General features: G+C 52.8%; 1 protein-coding gene across 1 annotated transcript; it reads right to left on the bottom strand.

Annotated features, from left to right (window-relative positions):
- Positions 1-1,472: 1,472 nt before the first annotated feature.
- Positions 1,473-8,634, bottom strand: ACR (acrosin). Its single transcript, XM_004063712.5, has 5 exons — positions 8,526-8,634; positions 7,316-7,519; positions 6,813-7,096; positions 2,566-2,711; positions 1,473-2,119 (listed from the first exon to the last, which is right to left on the bottom strand). Exons 1-5 carry the CDS (start codon positions 8,600-8,602, stop codon positions 1,571-1,573), a joined length of 1,260 nt encoding a protein of 419 aa, XP_004063760.3. The 5' UTR covers positions 8,603-8,634; the 3' UTR covers positions 1,473-1,570.
- Positions 8,635-12,735: the final 4,101 nt, after the last annotated feature.

Genomic DNA, 12,735 nt, shown 5'->3' with positions numbered 1-12,735 from the left:
AGTCCAGGTTCCAGCTCCAGCAGGAAAATGACTGGTCCTTTGAGCTTTCTCAGCCAGGGTTCCTCCCACCTGCCATGGCACCTTCTCTCTGCCACCTGTCTTGGTAACCGGGGCATAGGACCACCTTGCGCTTGACTCACACAAGCAGCTAGGTGGACACACATATGAGTGAAAGCTTGTTGCAATGACTGCTCGGCCAAATGCCAAGGTTTTCTCTCTTTCTGAGACCGGCCATCTTCAGTCTCACAAGGGGTTAAACCAGCAGTCAAATTTTGCATTTTTACTCCCTGATCGGAGTGGGCCTGAACCTATCAGGATTTCCTTTTTTTTTTTTTTTTTTTTTTGAGATGGAGTCTCACTCTATCAACCAGGCTGGAGTGCAGTGGCGTGATCTCGGCTCACTGCAACCTCTGCCTCCCGGGTTCAAGCGATTCTCCTGCCTCAGCCTCCCGAGTAGCTGGGATTACAGGCACCGCCACCTCACCTGGCTAATTTTTCTGTGTTTTTAGTAGAGATGGAGTTTCACCATATTGGTCAGGCTGGAGGATTTCTTCCCCAGGATTTTGCAAATAGATGTGACCAGTTCCAGGTGACAGCTGCCCCCAGCATGGGGCAGTGTGGGGCAGGTACTCTATGCAGACCAGAGTCATGCCTTGCCTGGGTTCCTCACCATTCTTGGTGTCTGCTTCTGGCCTTTCCTATTGGTTCTGTGTGACATCTTTGCATCCTTATCACTTAAATGGCTCTAACTGGTTTCTGTTCCTTGCAATGGAAGGTCTCAAAATAAATAACCCCAAATCCTAAGGAAGCCATTCAAAGCTCACTCAGGGGCATCCAAAAAGTATTCCCCATTGCAATTCCTAGAAAGCTCTAGCAAAGAATACATTTTTTAATTTGCTCAAATCCAGGAACTAATAAGATTTAACTACAGGCAAGTAATGAACAGGCTTGTTGGTGTCAACTGGACACCAACAAGCCACAAGTAAAATTGCGTTTGGTAGTAGACACTTGTTTTGGTGGCCTAGTGGCCTCCTTAGCCTTTGTGTTCTGGGGAGTTCAACCTTCATGCAGAATCTTCTCTGTGGGTGTCAACACCACCAGCCTCCTGATAGAAGACTTGCACCCACACCCCCTCTTTCCCAGTCAGCTCACTCACAGCTGCTGCTTTGGGGGTCCACCCCCTTTGACTTGCACATGCAGAGATGGCTCTTTTATTTTCACCATTTGTCGTTTTTCCCTAAGTGTGAAATAAAGACCATCCCTGGTCTACAGCCCCAGGTCACCTTATTCCAGCATTAAAAATCAAGATTTTAAAAAACACGATTGGCACTAATGTACAAGCAATTCCGCCTTATTGTAGGGTGAAGGAGAGAGGGTAGATTTTATAGGGGAAATTTGGGTTGGGAGGGGTGATAGGAAGAAGTCCAGAAAGCATCTCTTGATGTATATGCATGTATACATACAGATATGTGTGTGTGTATATCTATATATATATGTTTATTTATTTATTTCATCTTTCCTTTTTCTCAGGAGTGAAGGGCTCACTGGGTCTGTTGAGAACCAGGTCAGATCAGGAGGTCGAGGTCAGTTCTGGGAGCTCTGTGGTCTCCATGTCATAATGGTCCTTTCCGTCGGAATAGGTCTTCCCCTTCAAGACCTCTATGAGCTGCTGTAGGCGCTTGGCAAAAGAAAGTCCTTGGGGAAGTTTTGTGGTAGATGAGGGTGTAGGTGGGGGTGGGGGTGGGGGTGGGAGTAAAGGTGAGGGTGGGGGTGGGGGCGGGGGTGAAGGTGGGGGTCGGGGCTGGGCTGCAGGTGGTCGGGGTGGAAGTGGTCGAGGGGGTGGTTGGAAATACCAAGGAAGGTGAACAGAGATAGGGTGGGAGAAGGGGGGTCGAATCGGGGGTGGTCGAGTGGTGGGAGGTGGAGGGGTGGCCGATTGAATCATATGCAGAGCGTTAGAACCAATCTTGGAGGCGATCCAGTTCAGATAGGGCCAGGTGGCCGTGTAGATTCCGGGGCGCTTGGCACGGGCACAGCCTACCCCCCAGCTTGTGATTCCCACGACCACATAGGCGCTTTCCTTGCTGTCTTTGCACATGAGAGGCCCGCCGCTGTCCCCCTGCCCAGAAGGACACAGAGGTCACTATCTGCCTGAGCCACTCTTCCCCTGCCCAGAGGGGTCAGAAGGCTCTGGGAGGACAATTTGCACAGTCACATGGTCTCCTGCTGCTGTAAACACAAGTGGTTGTAGTAAAGTTTGAGGGGGTGTCAGGGGCTTCATTTGGGATGTGAGGAGGGTGTGAATTGTCAGGGCTTTCCTTGCAGTGAGATGAGCAAACCCACGTGTCCACAGGGGCACATGGCAGGAGCAGCCGGTGGCTGTTACCGCTCATCCCCACTGTGAAAGTAGGTGCTAGAAAAGGGACCCGGGAAGCAGTCACTAGAGAAGGGCCCTGGGCAGAGCAGTGGAGATAGTGGAGCTTGGGGATCCAAAAGGAGGATGTTCTCAGGGGCCGGGAGAGTCCTGGAGGGAACCAGGGGCCCAGAAGCCAGAAGGAAGGTTACCTGGCAGGTGTCGATCTTGCCTACAGGATACCCCGCGCACACATTGGTTGGCTGAACGCGCCCGTTGTACCACTGGGTGGAGTTACACAAGTCCAGGTCGATGAGATCCACACGTGCCTCCATCAGCATAGATGATGGCCTGGGGGCTGCAGTCAGACCACTCGGTGGTCAGTGATCGTGGGAGACACGGACAAAAGCCCTGCCTCCTTGCCCCACCCAACCCCATCCTCTGTGATGCTCCCGTTAAACCTCAGACCCATCCAGTCGATGCCCCGACCCCTCCTTATACACCAGAAAGAGCAGACTAGAGGTGGTGGGAGGAGGTGGGGAAATGTTATCCAAATCAAGGCCAGAGGAGAGAGGAAGAGAGGAAGGAAGGGTGGAGGCCCACGGACAGGTGGATGGAGGGTGGGTGTGCACATTAACGATGGATTATGGAGGTCAGTTGCAGTATTACCAATAACACCTAGTGCGCACTAAGCACTCCCTGAGTCACATGGTCCCGTTATTCCCATTTTGGATCAGAAGGCTGGAGCACCGCCCACCCAGGTCACAGTAGAGAGGTGGTAGGGCTGGAGCCTGGCCTCAGGACTGCTCCTCTCCAGACTCCAGTCTGAGACACACTGTCCGCTCCCACAGCCTGGCTGTAAGCCACTCCCCCTGCTTCTTGTCCCTCTTCAGAACTCCTCGGCTCAGCTGTGGACGGGATCTGCTGGAGCTGGGTCAATAAGTCCCTCCCCATATGCTGCACATCTGTTCCGAGGAGACTGCAGGGGAAGCTCGGGGCAGCGCCTCCACACACGGGCAGACCTGGCAGGGGCAGGGGCGGTTGAAACAACCCCGATGCGGACTTCCTTGAAAGCCCTGGACTTGGTCGGGTGAGGTGGCTCACGCCTGTAATCCCAGCACTTTGGGAGGCCGAGGCAGGTGGATCACCTGAGGTCAGGAGATTGAGACCATCCTGGTTAACACGGTGAAACCCCATCTCTACTAAAAAAAAAAATACAAAAAATTAGCCAGGTGTGGTGGCGGGCGCCTGCAGTCCCAGCTACTCGGGAGGCTGAGGCAGAAAAATGGCGTGAACCCGGGAGGCGGAGCTTGCAGTGAGCCGAGATGGTGCCACTGCACTCCAGCCTGGGTGACAGAGCCAGACTCCGTCTCAAACAAAAAAAAAGAAAGAAAGCGCTGGACTCTCTACCGTGACCTTTGGGTTAGAAAGACCCGATGCTACGGCGCATGCAGCCAGCGTTGCTCCTTTTCAAGGGGTCCCACAGACAGAAGGGTCCCCAACAGCAGCAGCCGCTCTGGCCCCCACCACAGCAGCACCTACAACCCTGGGGGTGGATCTGGACGTCACCTGCAGAGCAGATGGGAGCAGACTGAGGTAGGGGCAGACCCAGGACATAGCTGCACAGGCCAAGACGGGAGACAGGGGACACACGAGTGACGTGCATAGGGCTCGGCACACAGCAGGCGTCTGGTAAGCGGCTGCTGAACCAGTGTTCGCTGGCTTTATGTTTTTTAATTCCCTTAGCCCCTACCTTTTCTTACCATCCAAGCAGCAGTGAGAGTTTTGTACATGCACTGCCCTTGGGGTAGGGGTGACATTGAAACAACAATGACAACAATCCTGGCTTATTAGCCATTAAGACGATTTTTTTTTTTTTTTTTTTTTTTTTTTGAGACAGAGTCTTGCTCTGACGCCCAGGCTGGAGTGCAGTGGCGCCATCTCGGCTCACTGCAAGCTCCGCCTCCCGGGTTCATGCCATTCTCCTGCCTCAGCCTCCCGAGTAGCTGAGACTACAGGCGCCTACCACCACGTCTGGCTAATTTTCTGTATTTTTAGTAGAAATGAGGTTTCACCGTGTTGGCCAGGATGGTCTCGATCTCACGACCTTGTGATCCACCCTCCTTGGCCTCCCAAAGTGCTGGGATTACAGGTGTGAGCCACCGCGCCCGGCCAAGATGACTTTTTAAGTCTATGGCAGAGCCCATAGTCTTGAAAGCCATGGGTTTTATTGTGAAGAGCCAGGTGTCCTCAAACAGAAAAGGGTTTTCTAAATCCCAACACCTTGGCGGGTTTTTTTTGAGATGAAGTTTCGCTCTTGTTACCCAGGCTGGAATGCAGTGGTGCGATCTTGGCTCACTGCAACCTTCACCTCCCGGGTTCAAGTGATTCTCCTGCCTCAGCCTCCCGAGTAGCTGGGACAACAGGCATCCACCACCACACCCTGCTAATGTTTTATATTTTTAGTAGAGATTGGGTTTCACCAACTTGGCCAGGCTGGTCTCAAACTCCTGACCTCAGGTGATCCACCAGCCTCGGCCTCCCAAAGTGCTGGGTAAATTACAGGAATGAGCAACTGCACCCAGCCGACACCTGGGCTTTAAATAACAAATGCTTAAAAGTCTGCAGGGACTCAAACCCCAATGGGAAAGAAGCAATACCCAAGCAATACCTTTCCAGCCCCAAAGCAGATGAGTTGAAGGAGGTGGTAAGACATGGAAGGTTTGAAGGGATCACAGGAGTTGGAGCCTGGGGGTTTCTTTAAGACTTGGGCTTATGGGTACAGGATGTGTTTGCAAAAATGAAAAACAAAAAAACTCCGAACAGAAACAGAGTGATCCTATTAGGTTTATGGGAATTCCAGAACAAAAAAGGTTTTGCATGGCATCAAAGATGTAGCTAGGAGACTACAATCCGTCTGAGTAATAGAATAGGACAGCAACGGTTGGCAGTGGGGACCCTAAGATCAGCCTCCCAGGAACATAGGGACCCCCAAGAGCTGTGGACATCATCAGACAGGGGACAGAGCATGGCAGGCTAGGGGGCTGGACAGAGGCCAGGGCAGAGCCATGGGTATCAGCAGCTGGAATAGAGGCTGTCACTCCAGGCCAGAAGGGGATGGCCACATGTCAAGTGAGGCCAGTGAGAACAAGGACAGCTGGGATGAGACTCCCTTCCCTGAGGGACAGGAGAGGTGACAAACCTGTCAGAAACTTAGACCACGCCCTCAGAGAAGGAAATAAGAGTTGAAGGAAGAATCCTCAAATTATTGACTTTTTGTTGTTGTTACCCAAAAAAGGCTGCGTTTCAGACTCATATGACTGAATTGCCTTGAATTAAGAAGCCTCATTATCCATTATCAAGAAAAAAAGAGATTGAGATACACCACTTATGGAAAGCTGGAAGAATAGGTCACACGCAGAGATCAAGTCCTACTGGGTCTTGTCCTGCTGGCAAAACCTTGCTGCTCACTGCTGCCATTTAATGGGGTCACCTGTTGCTTCTGGGATAAATGGTATCTCTAGTGTGCCTAAGTATGTAGGGAGAGGTGTCCGGGCCTCTCTGACCACGGAGTCAGTAATGACAATTTGTTCTAGGTCACACCTGGGGCCCTCCGTGAGCCTGGTCTGGTACGGAAGAAATTCCCCCTACTGTTCTAGAACTCATCTGATGTCAAGTGTGTCAGGTAGTGTTGGATGGGCACAAGATCTTCTGGGAGCCAGGGGAGAGAGAGACAGCTTGGTTATGGACAGAGCTCTAGAGCGACAGCTACACCCGTCTTGAATGGAGAGGTACCTGCCAGACACTCCAGGAAGCCTGAAATACAGGGATGCCTATGACCCACAGAAAGCCACACCAACCACCTGTCCGCTTCCCAGTCTACAGAGCAAATGTCAAGTAACTCGGATGGAGAGGGTAGATTTGGTGCTATGACTGCACCAGAGGTGGCTGCTGATGGTGACAAAGACAGCCTGGAAGCAGGAAGGCTGGGCCCTGGAATCACAGGTGTTAGGAAATGGTCAGCTTGGAGACCATCTGATCCAGCCCCTCCATTTACAGATGAGGAAACCAAGGCCCAGAGAGTGGAAGGCACTGTCATACGGCCACATAACCTTATCTGGAGCTCTTCTCCAAAGGCTGTTTCAGGGTTGCTCCTTGTTTCCAGGATCCAGCAGCTTGGGCCCCAGGTGCCAAATACAGACACAGCCTCAACCCCATTCTAAGCAACACTGCGCTCTGCCTGCGCCTGCCATCAGCCCCCCCGTAGACAGCCAGGCGAGTCACCCGTCACGTGACCTGGCACAGGGGACTGTGGAAGGCCACAGTGATGGCTCTACGTATAGCACCGTGAGGAGGATGAAAGTTGCCTGGCTGGGTGTCAACAAGTGACCGCTGCACCTCAAAGACCACCAGGAGAATGGCCAGCAGCGTCCCCCCTTGGAGGCGCTCCCGTACTCACCTTTCTCTTCTATATATCCCCAGCCAGCCACCCAGCAGCTCTGGGAGCCTCTGGGGAGGCCTGCCTTAAAGTGGGGCAGGCAGCCCGGACCAATGAAGCGCCCACACGAAATGGGAGGGGTGATCTTCACGAGGGCGATGTCATTTCCCTCTGTTGCAGAGTTGTATTTTTCATGAATGATGATTTTCTCCACATATCTCTCTTGCAGAGGCGCCTTTACTGGTTTATTGTTCCCATATGTAATTTCCTTTGCTCCGAAAACCAGTCTCCAGCCATGCACATTACTGCGGGCACAAAGGTAAGCCAGGTCACAGCTGGCTGGACAAAAGCCTGGTGACAGCGACCCCCAGGGCCTTCCCCTAGCAAAGATCTGGACCAGCCCCCGGAGTCTTGCAGCCACTTGACCCGGAGCCCCAGGGAGACGCTGCACAGCATCCCTGGGGAACGCCCCTCTCTGAGAAGAGCCGTTCTGAAGACCTCCCTCAGTGCATCCCCACACGTACTTTTTGCCGACGAAGCAGTGAGCAGCAGTGAGCACCCATCGTGAATTCAGCAAGCTGCCTCCACATGTGTGGTACCTGTGGCTATTGTACGTGAAGATCTGGAGGCTGACCATCCAGGGCCAGGCCCCATGCTGTGCAGCCTTCCCGCCGACGATGCGGACACCACCCTGTGGGTTTTGCCTGAACCGTAACCCGCAGGGGCCACTGGGGAGAGACCAGAGCACAGTTCAAACCTAGCATGAGCACAGCCTGTCCTTGTAACTCCACAACTGAGGGGAGGCAGGGACATGGGGTTGGGAAAAGTGGGGAAGAGCTTCCGGGTTCTGGGAAAGCAGGGGCAGCCTGCGCTATGTAGGAAGCCGCAGGCTCTAGGAAATGGTTCTGGGGCCACGACTTCTCAGGTGTTGTGGGAGCAGTCACTGATGGAGAAAGAGGAGGCCATAGGAAGCCAGGACAGGCTGTATGGGCCCTGAGGGATGGCCCGTCCCTGGCAGAACAGGAGGGTAGAGGTGGGGATGTGGGGCCTGGGGACAGAGGGGTGTAATGGCCTGAGGTCTTTATAACCAATCTTGGGTGGGAGACTCAGGGAAGTCAGGTGATGAAGGGATCGTTGACAGTGATGGGAGGAGGGATAGCAGCCAGGGGCAGATACTGTGGCCCACAGGTGTAGGGGCACACTGAGAGCAGTGGAGGTCTAGAGGTGGAGGCTCTGGGAACTGTGTCACAGGTAGGAGGCCACATATAGCCTGGGAGGTGCTGGTGTTTCGGGGTACCTTGGAGTGAGAGAGCCTACTGGGGGGTAGGGGTGCAAGCGGTGTGAAGCGATGATATCCTGGGGCTGTTGGGGGCAACCACGGGTTGGGACATCTCAGCTGTCTGTGGGGGGATAAGGGCTCCCAAAATCAGGACTTCATGTCTTCAAGGCAGTGGGGTCAGTCCCTGGGGGAGTGGGAGAGGCACAAGGAGCCTGAGGTGCTGAGGGGTCCATCTCTGGAGGAAACCACGAAAGCTGAGGGTCTGGGGGCTCCAGGCTGCTGATTCTGGGAGCAGGGGGGGTCCAGGTTAGGGATGTGGGTCACAGGAGCCATGAGACCCAAGGACTGCTAAGGCCTAAGCCCAGCCTCCTTTTCCCTAGCCCTGGACAGAGGGAGTCGGGGTGGGACCTGCTCCTCAGAAGATCCTTCCCCCACCAAGGTGCCCCGACACTTACTCACACGTGGCGTTATCTTTAGCAACCGCGGACACTGCCAAGACCAGCAGAATGGCAGTTGGTAGCATCTCAACCATACTCCTGGCACTGCCGGGCCTGCAAGCCTGGTGACCTCACAAAGCTCCGTGGCTGCCTGGCCAATCAGCAGGGGCGACCCCCACCCCACCCCCAGCAGTCAGGCCAGGTAGGAGCCCCTTGCCTCAACTGGTTTGTGCTGAAGAGACTTCCTGACTTCCTGCATAGGCTCCCCCACCACCAGGATGATGGGGGACTCCTGTGCAGCCCCACTCCCTCTGTCCCAAGGCCAGGATCTCCATTCCCAGTAACTCTTGCGAGGTCCCCACATCACCCAAGGCTCTGGCTTTGTGCAGGTTCAGAGTCTGCCTCTCATGCATGCTGTAACCACTGCAGACTCACAGACTGAGGAGCGGCTCAGCCCTTCAGTGATGAGACGGTGCAATATGTTTGTGGATCAGAGGAGTCAGGGTCAGCAGATTAATTGATCCTTAATTGTTGTTGGGGAAGTTTTCTTTTCCTCTTCCAAGTGAATGCTATCAACACACTTTTCCAAGAGTCATTTTGAATTTTCCTAATTTACAACTGCAAAGCCCACCTTCCTGTCCGTTGCTGAATATCACAAGGTCTCCTATTATCCTGAATGTCTCCAGATCGGCTTTCTGTGACTGAGGTGGAGCAAGGTGTTTTCTCCTATACTTGAATGTCAAGAATTTTCATACAGCTACCTGAATATCACGAAGCATCATTTTTCCCATCTGATCGTCAGGAACTAGCATCTCACCTACCAGAGTGTGACAAATGCTTGTTGCAAACACCTGAATGTTAAAACATTTCCCATCGCCTGCAAGTGTCAGGAGGTCACACTCTCACCTGCATGAGGGCAGCCTTACCTCTTCTACCTGAATGTAAGATCTCAACCAGCCCGAGGGTCCATAGGTTGCACATCATCTAAGTGGGTGTCAGAAGGTCCCATGCCTCCAACCTGAGTGTCAGGACATCTCATCTCCTATTCCTGAGTGTTGAGTTTTCAGATTATCAGATGATCTTGATTTATCTATTTTCTCTAACTGAATGTCATACTTATGACATCCTCAAATGAATGTTCAATAGGTCTCGTATATCTTACCTAGTATCAGGGAGTGATCACCTCCTTCTTTGAAAGAAATAACAACTCTGTTTTTCCACTTCAATGCCAGAGGTCCTCATTGCCTCCACCTACAGGTGAAGAATTCTCATCTCCACCACGCAAGTGTCACCCTGCCGCGCTTTCTCTACCTGAAAATCAGGAGGTCTTACATCTTCTAGCTGAATGTCAAGAGGTTGTATTTTACCTACATGAATGTTCTGAAGTCTCCACCGGTATACCAGAGTGTTGGGAGATCTCATTGCCCCCATCTGGGTGCCAGGGAATGTCCTACCCTCTACTTGAATATAGTCTCATATCCCTGTCTAAATGGCATGGAGCTTTCATCTCCTCTGCCAGAGTATCATGAGACCTCCTCTATTCTGGGTGTCCAAAGTTCTCATCTCAACCCCCTGAGGTCTGGAGGTATTCTCACCTCTTCCTGGTTGTCTGGAGGTCTCATCTCCCTTACCTGAGAGTCATGAAACCTCCTATCTCCTATATGCCCTATCTAAGTCATGACACTTTATCTCCTCCGAGTGTCAGGAGATTTTTCTACCTTTATGTCAGGTAGCCTCACTTCCTCTAGCCGAAGGGCATACAAGTTCTATTTCGTGACTTGAATGTTAATAGGTTTCAGCTCCACTACTGAGTGTTAGCAGACCTCACTTATTTTAACTGAGCATCAAGTTGTGTCTCATAAATAACCAGGAAAAGACTTTGGAAATATAGTTCAAGAAATGGCAAGAAGAATTGAGGAAGTGGGCCCAAGTGCAGAGACTCATGCCTGTAATCCCAGCACTTTGAGAGGGTGAGGCAGGCAGATCACTTGAGCTCAGGAGTCCCAGACCAGCCTGGGCAACACGGCAAAACCCCGTCTCTACAAAAAATACAAAAATTAGCCAGGTGCGGTGGCACCTGCATCCCAGCTACTCAGGAAGCTGAGGCAGGAGAATCATTTGAACCCGGAAGGCAGAAGTTGCAGTGAGCCGAGATCGCACCATTGCACTCAAGCTTGGGCAATGGGAGTGAAACCCTGTCTCAAAAAAAAAAGAAGAAGATTAAAGTTTTGACTGTTAAAGAAAATATTATTCAGGTGTTTTTAATGGATAGCACCTATTTCTTTACAAATATTTAGGAGGTATCAATAAAAAAGTCTGAAGACCCAATGTCAGTGTCTAGATTCCAGAAGACCATTATGGTTTGACTCTGCAAAGCTTACCCACTTCTGATTCTAGAAGGGGCTGCCAGTCATCGTGCCTGCCCCTGGCTATAGTGATGGTTGCAGGAAAAGTACCTGGCCCGGCCCATTTAATTTTGTCATTTAATCTAATGGAAGCAACAAACATCTCAACTCAGAGTGACTTTGTCTGACCTTCTTCATGCTGTTCCAGGAGCGAAGGAGAAATGGGTGACAGGTCTGGGGCCGGAGGGTGGGGTCCCATCCGAGGGTGTGGCTCAGGCTGAGGCAGAGTGCTCAGCACAGGGGGCAGGATGGGGGCTCCCCATCTCCCCCTCAAACTCCTCCCTGTTCTCTGCTTCCACCCTGACCCTCAGGCACCCCTCCAGCTCATCCCAGCCATTCTCGCTGCTCCTGCTCACCCCAACCACCCGCTGCCTTCGCCAGCCATGCCCACTTCTGTCCCCATGCCTTATTTACCTGGGCAATCCAACTCCCACCCCAGTTTTTCTCACCCTGATCTCCAATCCCTTCCAGTCCCCAATCCCCTACTTTTCCATTCCTGTCCCCACCACCCTCTGTGAGGAGCAGAAACCTTATCCATCCATCCTCAATGTCCAGCCAGCCAGGAAGGCAAGAAGATCCCAGAGGGAGTAAGAATGGTTGACGCAGTGAAAGCTTGAGGGCCGAAAAGGGGTAGGTTTCAGGTCTTCACCCAGGGGACGCAGGTGCCTCAGGGGTGGTTTAAGCAAGCAGGTGAGGGTCTGGGTGGCGCCATGGAGAAGGACGAAGGCCCTTTGAGGCTATGGATGATGACAGCTTGAAAAGCAGCCTCAGGCTGGGCAAGGTGGCCCACACCTGTTGTCGAAGCACTTTGGAAGGCTAAGGAGGGTGGAGTTCTAGACCAGCCTGGGCAGCAAAATGAGGCCCCCATCTCATAAAAAATAAAAAAAAAAAATTAGTCAGGTGTGATGGCCCACGCTTGTAGTCCCAGCTACTTGGGAGGCTGAGGCAGGAGGATCGCTCAATTCCAGGAGGTTGAGGCTACAGTGAGCCATGATCTTGCCACTGCACTCCAGCCTGGGTGACAGGGTGAGACCTTGTCTCAAAACAAAACAAAAGCAGCCTCCATGTCCTGGCCCTGCCCCAAAGTTGTCCACAGGTCTTGGGAGTGGCTGGGGGGTGCCAGCCCACAGGAAGAGCAGAGGCCACACAATTTCAAATTTTCAACATTTCCTAATCCTCATCTTATTTTCACATTAGAAACTGAGGCCATGATAAGGAAAGGGCTGCACGGGAAGTCAAGGAGGGGGGCCCTGCAAGGGTCTGAGTGTGGGAGCAGGGGGCCCCTGACTCGCTCTGGGCCTGAGTGTGTGGTATCGGGAGGGTGGGTCTCCCTGGGCTGCACATGGAGCCCTGGGCCTCCATGGGGACTCGGAGTCTGGGGCTAGTGGCACTTCTCCACGGTGCCACCGGCCCCACCCCTGGCTAGGGTTAACCACAGAGCCAAGGTATGCGATTGTCATTCTGTCATATTCACGCGCCTCCTCAACCCAGTGTGTCCAGGCTCTGAAACCACTGCCCCTCCTGTAAGCAACCCTCCCCACCGGGGACGTCTCATCTCTGCAGCCCCTGGCCTCAGTGCTGGGTCCTGTGCCCTCTACTTTCTCACGGCTCCCTCTTGATTGCCTTTGCCCACTTGCCTTACTGTTTGCCCTTCAAGACATAGCTCACCACCTCCTTCCACTCAGCGAGGGGTCTCTGTCCCTCCTGTTGGCTGGCCACCCCCACCAGGTGCCACCCAGGACGTGTCTTTTTTGCCACATTATCGGCTGCTCACATGACTGCCTGTGCACTCCTGAAGGACAATGTCTTGTCTCTGGTGCTCA

This window comes from Gorilla gorilla, chromosome 23 (assembly GCF_029281585.2).
Source record: "Gorilla gorilla gorilla isolate KB3781 chromosome 23, NHGRI_mGorGor1-v2.1_pri, whole genome shotgun sequence".
NCBI lineage: Eukaryota > Metazoa > Chordata > Mammalia > Primates > Hominidae > Gorilla > Gorilla gorilla.
The sequence above is the reverse complement of the archived record's forward strand: the minus strand, read 5'-3'. Positions and strand labels throughout refer to the sequence as shown.